The 17,495-nt window shown below is 46.8% G+C and overlaps 1 protein-coding gene across 1 annotated transcript in view; it reads left to right on the top strand.

Annotated features, from left to right (window-relative positions):
- The window catches only part of CAND1 (cullin associated and neddylation dissociated 1), a 348,469-nt gene that overhangs the window by 193,999 nt on the left and 136,975 nt on the right, over positions 1-17,495 (top strand). Inside the window, exon 10 of the mRNA XM_086919020.1 lies at positions 12,335-13,828. Within this exon, the coding sequence (XP_086775146.1) occupies positions 12,335-13,828 (1,494 nt within the window). The remainder of the gene's footprint in view (positions 1-12,334; positions 13,829-17,495) is intronic.

Raw genomic sequence — 17,495 nt, 5'->3', positions numbered from 1 at the left:
CGTAGAATTATCCCCAGGCGTGAGACGGCTTTAATCACCTTTTACACAGGGCCGCTATCTACCACAATGTTACAATGCACTCTGATGACATTGAGGAGGATTTTCTGTTGGATACTTTTGAGCCATCACACAGATCCACTCACATTCTTCCCATGATCAAAGGAGTCATTAAGCACGCTCCAGAAATATTCAAAGATCCTGTGCGTGCTAGGGTACTGAATCCAAGGATAGAAAAGAAATATAGGCCTGCACCCTCTGACCCAACCTATATTAAGGGACATCCTCCATTAGACTCTTTAGTAGTGTCCAATGCAAGAAAAAGGGCGAATTCACAGACTTCTGGGGAAACGCCCCCACCTGACAAGGAATCCAAAGTCATTGATGTGTCGGGTAAAAGGATGCTGCACAAGCTACAAATATATGGCGGGTTGCCAATACACAAGCCCTTCTCTCACGTTACGACGGGGCTCATTACGACCAATTAGAAACACTAATGCAGCACCTCCCAGATCAGTGTAAGGATCAGGCAACTGAGCTTATTCAAGAAGGCAAATTAATATCCAATGCCTCAATAAAATGTGCACTAGAAGTCGCAGATACAGCTGCTAGAGCTGTAAATACTAGCGTGATACTCAGGAGACATGCATGGCTGCGCAATGAGAGGTGCAAACCACAATTTTGAACCAGCCCTTAAACCAGAACCAGTTATTCGGTCCAGAAGTAGACACTACACTGGAGAAAATGAAAAAAGACACAGACACGGCAAAGTCAATGGGGGCCCTGCAATCCACACAAAATAGAGGTTCCTTTTGTCGCTCCTTTTATAGAGGAGGCTCCAAGCAGACTGGAGCAGACACAGCAACATCTTTCAAAACACAAACCTCCTCTAATAAGGGATATTTTAGAGGAGGATACAGGGGCAATAATAACAAAGGAAGAGGACGCGGTAACAGCAATCGCTCCTCCTCCACAACTAAACAGTGACTTTCCTCTGCTCCCCAACAGCATTCCACTCCTGTGAGGGGCAGATTAACACAGGTTCGAGGCATGTGGGCTGCTGAATTCATATCTGTGCATAGATCGCCACCTAGTGTTGGGTCCGGATGATTGCACATTGTTGTCCTGGAAGAGTCTTCGAAGTATCACGAGATAGGTGGCTCCTCCCCTGGACTACAGTGCGCATGGGCATCGCCTCCATCCCCAGATTGTTTTTTTCCGCCATTGGGTTCGGATGTGTTTCGGTTCCCTCTGTCGGAACCGATAGTTGTTCTATTTCTACTCGAGACCAAAAGGTCTTTAGGCTGGGCGTCGGTATAGTTGCGTGCGGGTTTTCTTTCTGACTCTCAGCTCCGATTTCTTGCTGCCCTTCCACGTGCCTTCGGCGCGGACGGGCCTACATTACACCTCTAGCCATGGAGCGGACTCCATTTAAAAAGTGTCCGCTGTGCCACGCAAAATATTCGCACCTCGACGTGCACCCTGTGTGCAATACCTGCTTGTCGCCGGATCACCGCGAGGACACCTGCATGGCGTGTTCGAAATTCCGGAGCAAGAAGACATTGAAAATTCGCCGGGCCAATCGACTCCAGGCTCAACTATCGGCTGCGGCGCCCCCTCCAGAAGACATTTTCCAGGAATCTGTCGAGGTAGAAGACGACGCGCAAGACTCGGACTCCGGTCCCGTGTACGATGAGGAGACCTACGACGCGGGCGAGGAGGACTTTGACGAAGTCTCCGACGAGGTAGGGGACGACGATCAGGCTTGTGCCACGATGGGGGATAGCTCAGAGGAGGAGCATCCCCAACCAGACTCAGGGGTTATACCCCTTCAAACGGCCCAGGTCGAGGGATCGCCTTCGGGCCTTACCCAAGATCTCACTATAAGTCCTACGTCCCCGCCTCCGGGCCCGGTCACGGACATTTCGGAACCATCACTTCAGTTGATAAAACCGAAAGTGAAGCCAACTGGTCACGCGCCATCGGATCCGAAACCGAAACCGAAAGTGGCGCAGGTGATGAAGGTTCTGGAGGCGTCAAATACAAAGGCATCCAAAATGGCCGACCAGAAGCGTCGCGCCAAAATGGCCGACCCGAAACCATCCGGGTCGGCGCCGAAGGCGAAGGTCTCAGATGCGGCTGCTTCGGCGCCGAAAGGGGTCGTGGACCCGAAGACGGCTCCGAAGAAACGTCAGGGCGACGACGCCGATGGGCATGGGCCGCCGGCACCGAAGAAAGTGCCCTCTGTCGTTGTGGATCTCGAGGATGAGGATTCGCTCGAGCCAGTCCAGCCCTCTCCAGCCTTCACAAAGAAGGTGGCGGAATCCTTGCAGCGGATTCGAAAAGCCGGGGTGGTTCCCGCTCAGGACACTGTGGCGCCTCAGACTACCGCGGGCCACAAGCCTATCCGTTTCACTCTCCCGCCCAAGTCGGCGCCGAAGGCCTTCGCGCCGAAGCCGGGCGGACCCGCTAAGGAACCATTGACACCCAAAGCTGCCTCAGCGGTGCCAAAGCCTCGACTCCAGTCACTTGCGGTCGAGGAACGTCGTGCGGTGTTCATCGACGCCAACACCGGAAAACTGTCGCTCCTCAAGAGGAAGATCACGACGGAGCCGGCGTTGGAACCCTTTAAGATCCCTCTTAAAAACAAAAAGGACTCTGCGGGATCTTCGGCTATGGTGGAACCTGTGTCCCCCCAGGCCCTGGGGCACTCGCCGGCGCATTCAGTCGCAGTCGATGCCGACGAGGAGGATGCCGAGTACACCTATCCGGCGTACTCGGATCCGGAGGAGGAGCCTGTGCCCTGGACCACCGGGGCCGACAACGAGGACCCGCAGTCGGGTCAGGACACTCAGCTTTTCGCCGCCAAGACGTCCCCTACAGAAGACTCGGCGGCCTTCAATGCACTGATAGAGAGAGCTGCGGCCAACCACGACGTCGAACTACACTCCGACCCCGTGGATGTGGACTTCTTGTTCGACACCTTCTCGGTGGCTGAAAAGTCGGTCAAAACGCTGCCGATGCTTAAGGGGGTGCTCAAGCATGCCGCAGAGGTCTTCAGGGAACCCACACGGGCGCGTGTGGTCAACCCTCGGATCGACAGGAAATATCGGGCAGCACCCACAGATCCAACGTATATCAAGGGACACTTGCCATTGGACTCCTTGGTCGTTTCCAACGCTCGGAAGAGGGCAAACTCTCAAACAACTGGTGACGCTCCTCCCCCAGATAAAGAGTCGAAAATCTTCGAAGCCTCAGGCAAAAGGATCGCTGCACAGGCAGCTAACATCTGGAAGATTTCTAACACCCAAGCCCTGCTCGCACGTTATGATAGGGCACATTATGACACACTTGAGGCCATCCTACAACACCTACCTGACCAATACAAGGAGGCAGGGGAGATGCTTATTCAGGAGGGTAAACTCATTACTAACGCATCCATCAAATGTGCACTGGATGTGGCAGACACGGCCTCCAGGGCTATCAATACAAGCGTGTTGCTTAGACGCCATGCCTGGCTTAGGATTTCGGGGTTCAAACCCGACATCCAGACTACTATACTAAACCAAACAGTCAATCCTGACCATCTGTTTGGCCCTGAAGTGGATGCCTCCCTGGAAAAAATGAAAAAAGACCAGGAAACTGCCAAGTCAATGGGGGCTTTACAAAGTCAGCAGTTTCGGGGTGGCTCCTTTCGCCGCTCAAATTCAAAAGGCACCTCAAGAGGACAGGCATCCCAATCCACACAATATTACAAGGGTAACACCCAAGCCTCGTTTAACAACAAGGGCAGAGGTGGTTACAGAGGCAATAATGTCAAGGGCAGGGGACGTGGAAACAATGGCTCCAGGTCCACCACCACCAACAAGCAGTGACGTCTTGTCACTGCCCCCCGACCACACAACACCAGTCGGGGGGAGACTCCAGCAGTTCCTGCCGGCGTGGGAGTCCATCACCACAGACAGGTGGGTGAGGTCTCTTATCCAGTACGGGTACTGTCTAGAGCTTACGTCCATTCCACCGGACATACCGCCAAGAAACCGTCCTATGTCCAGCGAGCACTTGACCTTGTTGCAGCAAGAAGCTCTACTCATGCTGCAAAAAGGGGCGATAGAGCTCGTTCCATTGCAAGAACAGGGAACAGGGGTTTACTCCCTCTATTTTCTCATCCCCAAAAAGGACGGGTCCCTCAGACCGATCCTGGACCTCAGGCCCCTGAACTGGTACATCCTCTCGGAGCACTTCCATATGCTCACGTTGCAGCAGGTGCTTCCCCTGCTTCAACAGGGGGACTTCCTGGCTACACTGGATCTGAAGGATGCATATTTTCATATCCCCCTGCATCCTTCACACAGGAAGTATCTCAGATTCACAATCTTAAACCAGCATTACCAGTTCAAGGTTCTGCCGTTCGGGGTCACCACAGCACCAAGGGTATTTACAAAATGCCTGGCGACCGTGGCGGCGCATCTCCGTCGCCAGCACGTCCACGTCTTTCCCTACCTGGACGACTGGCTCATTCAAGCAAGGACAGAACAGCAGTGCGTCGACCACGTGTCACGCACCATTCATCTCCTGCACGATCTGGGATTCTCTCTGAACTACCCAAAGTCCCATCTCCAGCCCGCCCACGTGCGACAGTATCTGGGCGCGACAATCGACACTCTGGCAGCCACTGCGCAGCCAAATTCAGTGAGAATCGCCAGTATCCAGGCGCTGATCCAACGATTCAGACCCCAACACTCGCTTCCAGCGAGGGTGTTCATGCAGTTGATAGGCATGATGGCCTCCTGCATCTCCATTGTCCCGCACGCGAGACTACATATGCGTCCGCTTCAGGAGTGCCTGGCACGTCAGTGGACTCAGGCTCATGGGCAACTGACAGACCTAGTGTTGGTGAGCGGTCGGGCGTACAACTCTCTGCATTGGTGGAATCCACTAAACCTTTGCAAGGGCCGACCATTCCAAGAGCCTGTCCCACAGATTATCCTGACAACGGACGCCTCTCTCCAGGGATGGGGAGCGCATGTACTCCATTACACTGTGCAAGGACTATGGACGCTACAGCAACGGAAGATGCACATCAATGTGTTGGAACTGATGGCAATCTTCATGGCCTTAAAGGCGTTCAAAGTACATCTGTGCAACAAAGTCGTGTTGATCCGGACGGACAACATGACAGCCATGTACTACATTCTGAAACAGGGAGGCACACACTCTCCACAGCTGTCTCATCTGGCTCAGAGCATGTGGAAGTGGGCCATTCAGAGGAACATCTTCCTCATGGCAGAGCATCTCCCGGGCAAAGACAATCAAATGGCGGACCTGCTCAGCAGGCACAGCCATCAGATGCACGAGTGGGAGATACATCCATCAGTACTCCAACCGTACTTCCAAAGGTGGGGTCATCCAGAGATAGACCTATTCGCCACAAAGGAGAACGCAAAATGCCAAAGCTTCGCCGCCAGGTTCCCACACCCGCAATCACAGGGCAATGCGATGTGGATGAACTGGTCAGGCAGATTTGCGTACGCTTTTCCCCCAGCACCTCTGATACCGCTGGTGGCACGCAAGCTCAGGCAGCACTCGATGACTCTCATCCTGGTTGCTCCAACGTGGGCTCGCCAACCATGGTACACCACGTTTCTCGAACTCTCCGTGGTACCGCATCAAAGGCTTCATCTCACTCCCAGCCTTCTGACGCAGAGCCATGGCGACATTCAGCACCCAGATCCGCAACAGCTCAACCTGGCGATCTGGCTCCTGAAGTCCTAGAGTTTGGCTACCTCAATCTTCCTCCCGATTGTATGGACATCATTCGGGAGGCAAGGAAGCCCACTACTAGAGCTTGTTATGCGGCTAAATGGAAGAGATTTGTCATCTACTGTGCTAACCACGATATTGACCCGCTAGATGCTTCCATTCAAAACATCATCTGTTACCTTTTTCACCTGTATCGATGCAATCTAGCGTACTCTTCCATCCGCATTCACCTGTCTGCTATGGCAGCATACCTCCAGAATAGGCAGCACCTGTCACTCTTTAAGGTCCCTGCTATCAAGGCCTTTCTGGAAGGACTCAAAAGGGTCATTCCACCAAGGACCCCACCAGCTCCAGAATGGAACCTCAATGTGGTTCTTACGAGGCTGATGGGTCCTCCCTTTGAGCCACTGCACTCTTGTGAGCTTCAGTTTCTGACTTGGAAGGTTGCGTTCTTAGTAGCAATTACATCGCTACGGAGGGTTAGCGAGCTGCAAGCGCTCACCATCCAAGAACCTTTCTTCCAAGTACATGCTAACAGGGTAGTGCTCCGCACTAACCCTAAATTCCTACCCAAAGTGGTATCACAATTCCACATGAATCAAACAATTGAATTGCCGGTGTTTTTCCAAAACCCAGAGACGCTGGCGGAGCGCATGCTCCATACCCTTGATGTGAAACGGGCTTTAATGTACTATGTGGACAGGACGAAAGATTTCCGCAAAACCAAACAACTTTTTGTTGCTTTTGCCACACACCACAAGGGAAACGCTATCTCCAAAGCGGGGATTGCTAGATGGATAGTAAAGTGCATTCAGATCTGTTACGCTAAAGCTAAGCGCACTCTCACTATCCCACCGAGGGCCCACTCCACCAGGAAGTTAGGGGCCTCTATGGCTTTCCTAGGTAACATTCCCTTAGAAGATATCTGTAGAGCAGCCACATGGTCTACCACACATACTTTCACTAAACACTACTGTGTAGACGTGCATTCCAAACAGCAGGCAGCTGTTGGTCAGGCTGTTCTAAAAACGCTTTTTCAAACTGCTGCAGCTGGCACGGGCGACCGCCGATAATGGAGGGACTGCTATGTATTCTATGCACAGATATGAATTCAGCAGCCCACATGCCTCGAACTGCAAATGCTACTTACCAGTATGCATCTGTTCTTGGCATGTAGGGCTGCTGACATTCATATCGCCCACCCTCCTCCCCGGCGCCCGTAGCAGCTGCAGTGTTCATTCATATATACACATATGCTCATAGCATGGCCATCACTCACATTCTTCACTCCATCTCTGCCAATGGCTAAAAACAATCTGGGGATGGAGGCGATGCCCATGCGCACTGTAGTCCAGGGGAGGAGCCACCTATCTCGTGATACTTCGAAGACTCTTCCAGGACAACAATGTGCAATCATCCGGACCCAACACTAGGTGGCGATCTATGCACAGATATGAATGTCAGCAGCCCTACATGCCAAGAACAGATGCATACTGGTAAGTAGCATTTGCATTCCTGCCTGTCTGGAACTCCATAACAACGGACAGGTGGGTGAGACAGACATGGCTACTGCCTAGAACTTACAGCAACCCCCCCAAACATACCACCCAGACAGCGTCCTATGTCTACAGATCACCTGACTCTGCTTCAACAAGAAGTCCTAGCACTTCTACAAAAATATGCTATTCAACTAGTCCCATTAGAGGAACAGGGGACAGGGGTTTACTCTCTGTATTTTCTAATTACCAAAAAGGACGGCACACTGAGACCAATTCTCGACCTCAGGCCCCTCAACTATTACATACAATCAGATCATTTTCATATGATCACTCTGCAACAAGTGCTCCCCCTGCTACAACAAGGCGATTTCCTTTCAACACTAGACTTAAAGGACGCCTACTTTCACATCCCAATACATCCTGCTCACAGGAAGTACCTACGGTTTGTAATACAAGGACAGCACTATCAGTTCAAAGTCTTTCCATTTGGTGTCACAACAGCTCCAAGAGTGTTCACGAAGTGCTTAGCAGTAGTAGCAGCACATCTCAGGAGACACCAAATACATGTCTTCCCTTACCTGGACTATTAGGTCATAAAAGCCAAATCATTCCACCAATGTGTACAACACACTCAGCTGACAATTCAAATGTTGCACGACTTAGGGTTTACGATCAACTATACAAAGTCGCACCTAGAGCCTTCGCACATGCATCAGTATCTAGGAGCTACCATAAACACATCTACAGCTCTAGCGTATCCCAGTCCAGTCAGGATACAGAGCATTCAAGCCCTAGTCTCAACTTTTCAACACCAGCAGTCTCTCCAAGCAAGAGTGTTCATGAGATTAATAGGCATGATGGCATCTTGCATCTTCCTAGTGCCACATGCAAGACTGCAATTGCGTCCACTCAAGGTCGATGGAACAACCAACAAAAGCTGTTGCATATCAACCATCTAGAGTTGCTAGCAATATTCTTAGCACTCAAAACCTTTCAACTTCAAGTACAAAACAAAGCTGTCTTAATCCGAACGGACAATATGACAGCAATGTACTATATACAAAAACAGGGGGGGGGACACACTCTGCAACTGTCCCAGCTCGCACAGAACATTTGGAGATGGGCTGTTCCTCAAGACATATATCTGTTAGCGGAACACCTTCTAGGATTTCACAATCAGATAGCGGATCTGTTGAGTCGGCAGTCACAACAGAATCATGAATGGGAACTGCATCCACAAGTTCTTCAACCATTCTTCCAACAGTGGGGGCACCCACACATAGACCTGTTTGCCACCCACGAAAATGCAAAATGCCCAGCCTTCGCCACCAGGTTCCCACACCCAAGGTCAGAGGGCAATGCAATATGGATGAACTGGTCAGGCAGATTTGCGTACGCTTTTCCGCCTCTCCCCCTCATTCCACTAGTGGTGCGCAAGCTCAAACAGTCTCTCAAGCTTATTCTAGTAGCTCCCACATGGGCACTCTAGCCGTGGTACACCACGCTATTAGATCTCTCCCTGGTTCCACATCAAAAGTTACAGCTCACACCCTCGATGTTAACACAGAACCATGGAGAAATCAGACACCCAGACCCGAACCAACTGAATTTGGCGATCTGGGTCCTGAAGTCTTAGAGTTTGGTTATCTTAACCTACCACCAGACTGCATGAATATCATTAAGGAGGCGAGAAGACCCACTACTAGAGCGTGTTATGCCGCCAAATGGAAAAGATGTGCAATATATTGCAAACATAATCACATTGATCCACTGGATGCTTCCATCCAAAATATAATTTGTTACCTGTTACATCTACAAAGGTCTAATTTGGCATACTCTTCCATAGGCCTACATCTTGCAGCAATTGCAGCCTATTTATTTTGTTGTACCTGGGGGCAGTTTGGGCCTCCTGTTTGACAGAGTAAAGAGGATTTAGAAGTCATAATGGTGTACTAATTGTGTACTAAGTGTGTTCTCCTGATATAGACAACACTTGTCTCTTTTTAGGGTACCTGCAATCAAAGCATTTATGGAAGGATTAAAAACAATAACCCCTCCCAGGCTGCCACCTTCTCCTGTATGGAACCTAAATTTGGTCCTTACGAGACTCATGGGACCCCCTTTTGAGCCTCTGCATAAATGTGAACTGCAATTTATCACATGGAAAACTGCTTTCCTGGTTGCCATCACCTCTCTCAGAAGAGTAAGTGAAATACAATTGTTCACTTTACAAGAACCATTTTTTTCAAATACATACTAATAAAGTGGTTCTCAGATCTAATCCAAAATTTCTTCCAAAGGTTATCACACCTTTTCATTTGAACCAATCTGTAGAGTTACCTGTGTTTTTCCAAAACCCAGACTCTGTAGCAGAAAGGGCCTTACACACGTTAGATGTTAAAAGAGCTCTGCTATACTACATAGATAGAACTAAATCCTTTAGAAAGACAAAACAATTGTATCTTTCTCTCCTCCACACAAAGGCAACCCTATCTCTAAGGGTGGGATTGCCAGGTGGATTGTTAAGTGCATACAGATATGCTATCAAAAAGCTAAACGCACACTAACGGTTCCTCCTAGAGCACACTCCACTTGCAAGCTAGGAGCCTCTATGGCTTTCTTAGGAAATATACCATTAGAGGACATATGCAAGGCAGCAACATGGTCTACACCACACACCTTCACTAAACACTATTGTATTGATGTGCAAGCCAAGCAGCAAGCTGCAGTAGGCCAGGCTGTCCTTAGAACATTATTTCAGACTACTGCAATGGATACAGGCGACCACCGCTAGGGAAGACACTGCTGTACAATCAATGCTAAGTGTACGATCTGCAGCTCATATGCCTCGAACGAAAAATGCTACTTACAAGTATGCATCTGTTCTTAGCATGTATAGCTGCAGATTCGTACACGCCCTCCCACCACCCCGGACCTTTATCCATTCCAGTTCTCATCTTACTTAGATGCACACGCATGGACATCCTTTTTTTTTTTTTTTTTCCTTACTGTATCTTTACTAACTCCATCATTTCCCATCATGGCGAAAAACAATCTAAGGATGGAGCCGATGCCCATGCGCAGTATTGTCCAAGGGAGGAGTCACCTATATCGTGACTACAAAGACTTCTCCAAGAAGACAACAACCTGCAATCATCCAAGCCCAACACCAGGTGGCGATCTAATGCTAAATGCACAAATCTGCAGCTCTACATGCCAAGAAAAGATGCATACTGGCAAGTAGCATTTTCCTTCAAACTACTGCAACAGATGTGGGTGGCCGCCGCTAAGGGAAAAACTGCTGTGCAATCTATGCAACAGTGTGTGGTCTGCAGCCCATATGCCTCGAACGGAAAATGCTACCTACCAGTATGCATCTGTTCTTGGCATGTAGGGCTGCAGAACCACACACGCCCACCCGCCTCCCCGGCGACCTATATCTGTTCCAGTATTATCTTATTTAGATACACAACACAGTCATTTTTGTCTGTAATTATACAACTCCATCATTTGCCCAATGGCGAAAACAATCTGACGATGGAGTCGATGACCATGTGCACTACGCTCTAAGGGAGGAGTCATCCAGCAGACAAAGACTCTTCCAAGACAACAACAAAGTGTAATCATCATCACCATAGGTGAGCGTCGACGTTTCGACCCTGTCGACTTCGACGTTTTGTCGCGGTGTCGTCTCCCTCTGGTAGCGGGGGAAGATGACACAGTGACTCCCCAGCGATTGACCCTACATTCCATGATCGGATTTGATCGTGTGGCTGCTTTTCAGGCAGAGATCCTTCCTCCTGACCATACTGTCCCCACCCCTCCCGTCTTGATAAAGACCCGATGCGACCACCAATTGGGGCGTAACCGGGTCGAAACGTCGACGCTCACCTATGGTCCAGAAACTCCAGGATCCTTGAAATTAATGCTAGGATTGCTTGGATGTAAAATAGATTCTGGCCAACAACACCCCTGTACATAATTGTATATATGTATTCTTGACTCCACTGTACATTGTTTCATACACCAAGCACTTGTCACTGATTGTCACACTATGTTCACCCTTTTTTGACAGTCATTATTGAATGAATTAATTCAAATGTAACATGATTGAAGTTTGATATAAATTCGTTCCAAATCATTCAGTGGTTATATGAAGTTGCTTTTTGCAAAACGCCATTTAGTAAACCTCATTTCCAAGGCTATTCTTGCTAGATGGACTGTTAAATCCATGCTGAATGTCTTGCAAAACCTAGGCGTGTGCTGCTTACAGTCTGATGCACATTCCACTCGTAAGGAGGGACTTACTGTTGCCTTTTTAAGAAACCTTCTTATAGCAGACATCTCTAAAGCTACCCCGTGGTCAACACCCCCAATGTTTACTAAGCATTATTGGGTGGATATATTAATGTTTGTCATGAGGCTTTGGTTGGCCAAAGGGTGTTGAGAACCTCGTTTCACACATCTGTGTCATTAGCTCACTAGTTGTGGCATATAGGAGGGCACTGCTTTGCAGTATATATACACATCATGTGTATCTACAGCAACACATGCTAGAAATAGAATATCTTACTTGATGCTTAGCCATTTTATGTTTACCATATATTGATATAGATTCAAATGTGCCCCCCATCTTCCTGAAAGAAAAGTGAGGATTCGGGTATTTACTTTGGTTAGTCACAATACCCACTGCATATGTTCTGTCTTACTTCACTATACTCCACTAATTCTACTTACCCGGTGGGGAAAGTATTTCGATGTAGTATTTAGTCTGGTCCATTGTTGGATAAGGGAGGGATCAGTAGATATTTCGATCCTTAGGACCATTCAAACAGAAACAACTTGCAACACCTATCCCCAACACTAGGTGGTAGGAGTGCACTAAGTATGGGAATCTACAGTACTGCACAATTTAAACCGATCGTTATAGGGTGAGTAACATTTTCCTTTCCTTCCTAAGCAAAAATTTACTATCTACGGACTGCATTTAGGAGATTTTTTTAATGTTAAATGTAAAATCGTATTTTAGCTGCATTTGTGTCATACTCCATTTTACCTCTTCATTTTGTTTTCAGGTATCATCTTCTCTTTAAATGACAAGTCCAGCTCATCCAATTTGAAGATAGACGCCTTATCTTGTCTGTACGTGATCCTCTGTAACCATTCACCACATGTTTTCCACCCTCACGTTCAAGCGTTGGTGCCCCCCGTTGTGGCCTGTGTTGGAGATCCATTTTACAAGATCACCTCTGAAGCCCTCTTGGTTACACAGCAAGTTGTTAAAGTCATTCGTCCTTTAGACCAAACCTCTCTTTTTGACTCTACTCCGTACATCAAAGATCTCTTTACTTGCACTATCAAGCGCCTGAAAGCTGCAGACATTGATCAGGAAGTGAAAGAGCGGGCCATCTCCTGCATGGGTCAAATTATTTGCAGTCTTGGAGATAATTTGGGAAGTGACTTGCCTAGCACACTGCAGATCTTCTTAGAAAGACTCAAGAATGAGATAACACGGTTAACCACTGTGAAAGCACTGACATTAATTGCTGGATCTCCTTTGAAGATCGATCTGAGACCAATACTTGGAGAAGCAGTTCCTATTCTCGCATCTTTTCTACGTAAGAACCAGCGTGCTTTAAAGCTCAGTACACTCTCAGCTCTGGACATATTAATTCAAAATTACAGTGATTGCCTAACTGCTTCGATGATAGATGCTGTACTGGATGAGCTTCCACCTCTTATCAGTGAAAGTGATATGCATGTGTCCCAGATGGCCATCAGCTTTCTCACAACGTTGGCAACTGTATATCCATCTTCTCTTTCCAAGATTAGTGGTTCCATCCTGACTGAGCTAATTGGGCTAGTAAGATCACCCCTGCTTCAAGGAGGTGCACTTAGTGCTATGTTAGAATTTTTTCAAGCCCTAGTTGTAACTGGAACTACTAATTTGGGATATATGGATTTATTACGAATGTTGACAGGCCCAGTATATGCACAGACCACATCCCTTACCCACAAGCAGTCCTATTATTCCATTGCCAAATGTGTAGCAGCACTTACCAGAGCATGCCCAAAAGAAGGACCAGCTGTTGTTGGCCAGTTCATTCAAGATGTAAAGAATTCTAGGTCCACTGATTCTATTCGTCTTTTGGCTTTACTTTCACTAGGAGAGGTTGGACATCATATTGACCTTAGTGGGCAAATTGAGCTCAAGGCTGTAATATTAGATGCTTTTTCGTCGTCAAGTGAAGAAGTTAAGTCTGCAGCATCCTATGCACTAGGTAGTATCAGTGTTGGGAATCTTCCAGAGTATCTGCCCTTCGTCTTACAAGAAATCACTGGTCAACCAAAGAGGCAGTATCTTTTACTCCACTCTCTCAAAGAAATAATTGGCTCTGCATCAGTATCTGGTCTCAAACCATATGTTGAAAGTATTTGGACCTTACTGCTTACACACTGCGAATGTGCGGAAGAGGGGACCAGAAATGTTGTCGCTGAGTGCTTGGGTAAGCTTACTTTAATTGATCCAGAGACTCTGCTGCCACGACTTAAAGGATACTTGGCTTCTGGTGAGTAATAAACTACTTTGTTCTAATAATTACATTTCATTCTATTGTGATATGTTATTGAGTTTGTAAATTATGTTCTGTAATAAGTTTGTGTCTTGAGGTTGTGGCTGCTCATTTGCTAGTAGCACAAATTATTTGTTTGATTTGCAAATCATTGTCTGGTTGCAGCAAAATAGAACATTTAATTGTAAATAGTTGACTACCATTGGGCATGAATGGCAATACTGCAGTAAATGATTGAACCCTCTGTCAGATACTAATGTTATTTAGTAGGGGATTTATATTGTGTGTTTAAAGGTTGTAATCGGTGTATTCCTACATGAAACTTAATTCTTCAATGTGTCTAAATTTTGGATTTGAAACAAGCTCTCACTTGCCATTTCCTCTTGTATTCAGTTTTCAAAATAGAGGGTTTGAAACAATCACAAATGAATGTGAAAAGATATGAATGGGTATTCAAATTTTCAAACGTATTTTATAAATATGAGCATTCAAGTGTTTGACAGCAAAAATAAAGATCTTGTTTGCTTGCTCTTCAAGAGAATTACTCTTTGCTGTGTGCTGGATTACACTGGTGAGCCACCACCTTTCAACGATGAGTAAGCCTTCAGCACTGGGTGCCGAACCATGCCACTTTCTTGGCCTGAGTACTAGGAAAAAAATAGGGGTCATTCCCAAATTACCCTCATATACATGAACACAAACATCAAGAAGATGTGGAAAATACAAAGTAGTACAGAGGGATCAATTCAAATATTTGCATACAGGGATAAACTAAAAACCCTGATGTATCAAAGTAAATTAGAAAAATGAATTCACAAATTACAATCACATATGCATGTATCTCAAAATAAGGTGGAGCACAAACAGTATAATATCAACAAAAGATTATACAAACAAATGGAAATACCTTAAATTATATTCATCTCTACATGTAATACAATATACAATATATACATCTCATATACAATATCTACAAAGACAAATACACAACAATTGAGCCCTACAAAAAACACAAATTACTAAACAATGACAAAATTAGTCCTAAATCGCACCAGTGGTGAATCGCCCTCAGAAATTATTTATAAAGGCGCTTATGTTGGAATATGAACCAATTTCAAATTTCAAACGGACTCCTTCACAAAAAAATGTTGCCGCGGTCGCGTTTCAGCCACTCGCTTCTATGGACTTCCTCAGGACAAAGGGCAAGATTACTCTAAAATGATGAACCATATGCATTAACAATACAATAATACGTTTTGCCAACAGACACACTATCCAGTGCGTGACTTATGCAGTGCCAAGTTGCTCAAGACTGAATCCAAGCAAAGAAAAAAGCCAAGTGTGGAAGAATAGTAAAACGCCAGTTAAACGTGAGTAAAACCGAGGGGGAGGAAAGAAAACCTATAGAACAGAAACCACCACCAATCATGCAGGACCATGTGTCCAAAAATGGTCAAGCCACAAGAAGGAGAAAAACGGAGAGCCTAAAAGGAAACCCTATCTCCTGGAAAGCTATACTCACGGGTGCAACCACACATACAGATGCCCCGTACAACAGGGACTGGAAATTCTTTAGGGTACTCCAACCAAAGGTACCTGCACAAACGGCCAAAAATATATATATATTTATATATCTAATAGCCCAATCAAAGGGACAGAGAGTGGTCAGGGAGATTACTGATCAACGACACGTACCTCCGGGGAATCAAACCCGCCTGTAGTGTCCACTTCGTGTTTCCTTGTGAGTACAACTGTCGAATTGGAACGTATGTAAACCTTCCCTATCTGAAATGAGAAGGTAGCAAGAACTGACTATGGGACCAGTGACACCTGCAATAAATAATACTGCACACTGCCCTTACTCCTGTCTCAAGGGAACGCATATATCGCCTTTCGAAGGTCCCCCTATCATGGTCGTAATGCAAAAAGGAGGGGGGGGGGGGGGAAATACACTATATCTCATCTATGTTGGGCGCTATTTAAACACAGAGTGCACTCATATCTAGGGAAACATAACGAGAAACAACGCTGCGCAAAGGAAGAGTGTCAAGCGGACCACACAAACTGGGAAAGATTACTGATATAATACTTATGTCACTGGCTAATCGATAATGTAGCATGAGTTGTACTAAAATGTGCTATCCTAAGAAAAGAACAACTTGGGGGAAGGTTCTTAAAAACTAAAACACAGCGACAGGGCATGGGTACATACCTCTCTCCGGGAACCAAGTGTGTTCTCCTGATACTCTCATCACACTGGGACCATAAATGCCGCCATAACGAGCCCAAACCGAGGAGCCGTCTATATGCTTCCTCGTTGTGCGTGCTGACGTCACGCGTGCTCAACAAGACGCCAGCAAGGTCAAGAACTGACTACCGTTCATGCCACGGCCGTCCACATAGAGAGGGGACTAGCGCCGTGCACGCTGACTACCACCACCAGAGCGTGAGAAACTAAAACACCCAGGGGCTGTAGCGGCAGGAACAAGTGGCAGAGTAACGCGCCGGTCCGCAGGGAAAGGGAACTGAAGCTCTCACTACACCGGGGGGTCATAAACCACACAAAAGGAGGTAAGCAGACCCATAAACTTGGGAAATAAAAAATAACTAACTCAAAATTAGATAAAGTGGGAAAGAAGATGAAGTCCACATAATGAACAGAGAACAAGCAGGATTAGGCTGCAAGTGAACAGAACCACTCCCCATGTCACACATATACCAAGGAAGAAAAGAATGCAGGGAAAAGAATCCTTTCATCCTAAAAAAGCGAAGGCACTACATGAGCACACCTGGACGTACAATCTGGATGTAAAAGGGGTTGACCGGAAAATGCAATGGGGGAAAAACACATCCTACATATATACAAATAAACTCAGTGCACAACATTCATTGCAGAAATCATATTTACACCTGAAAGTTCCAGAAGAACACACTCTGTTAGGTCAAAAATAACGTACTACAATTCTGTACATACCTGTGATTAAACGCATGCAAGTAAAGCACTAAAAGGATTTACCTATCTTGTTTGATCAATGCCCACAGTTCATCACGATCATTCAAACCCTTAATAATGGTGCGGTATCTTTCAATCAACCTGGCTTCCGTACGGTTTAATTTGGTCTCTAGCTCCCCTCTATTGTTTGCTTGGATTACTACTAGCACTGACCAGATCAAGTCCTCCTCACTTTGTCCAGCATCAATAAAGTGCTGTACTAGTGGCGCACCTTGGGTTCTGCACTTTATGCGGGACTTATGTTGACCGATGCGTATTTTCACCGCTTGAGGAGTTTGACCTATGTAGGCTAGATCACATGGGCAGAAAACTATATACACCACATTTTTGGTGTTACAGTTTGAGAAGGTGCGCATAGTGTGTATCTTCTCGTTAATCACAACTGACTTCAGGTCTCTTGAGCGGTGGCAAGCCGTGTAATTCAACAGCGGAAATGTCCCAGTAAGGGTGGGAGACCCAACAGACTCCTTGTGTCTTTTTTTTGGTGCTAGTTCTCTACTTGCACGTACCAGGTGTTTTTTTTAAAGTTTTTTCCTTTTTCCTTGGCCTGAGTCACCACAAAGCCCCTTTCAGCACTGAAAAATCTCCCGACCCTCAGTTCTGAGTCTAGAGAAGGACAACTAATGCTTCAGTTCTGACATCCCGGACTCG

The sequence above is a fragment of the Lissotriton vulgaris genome, chromosome 1_1 (genome assembly GCF_964263255.1).
Source record: "Lissotriton vulgaris chromosome 1_1, aLisVul1.2, whole genome shotgun sequence".
NCBI lineage: Eukaryota > Metazoa > Chordata > Amphibia > Caudata > Salamandridae > Lissotriton > Lissotriton vulgaris.
The sequence above is the reverse complement of the archived record's forward strand: the minus strand, read 5'-3'. Positions and strand labels throughout refer to the sequence as shown.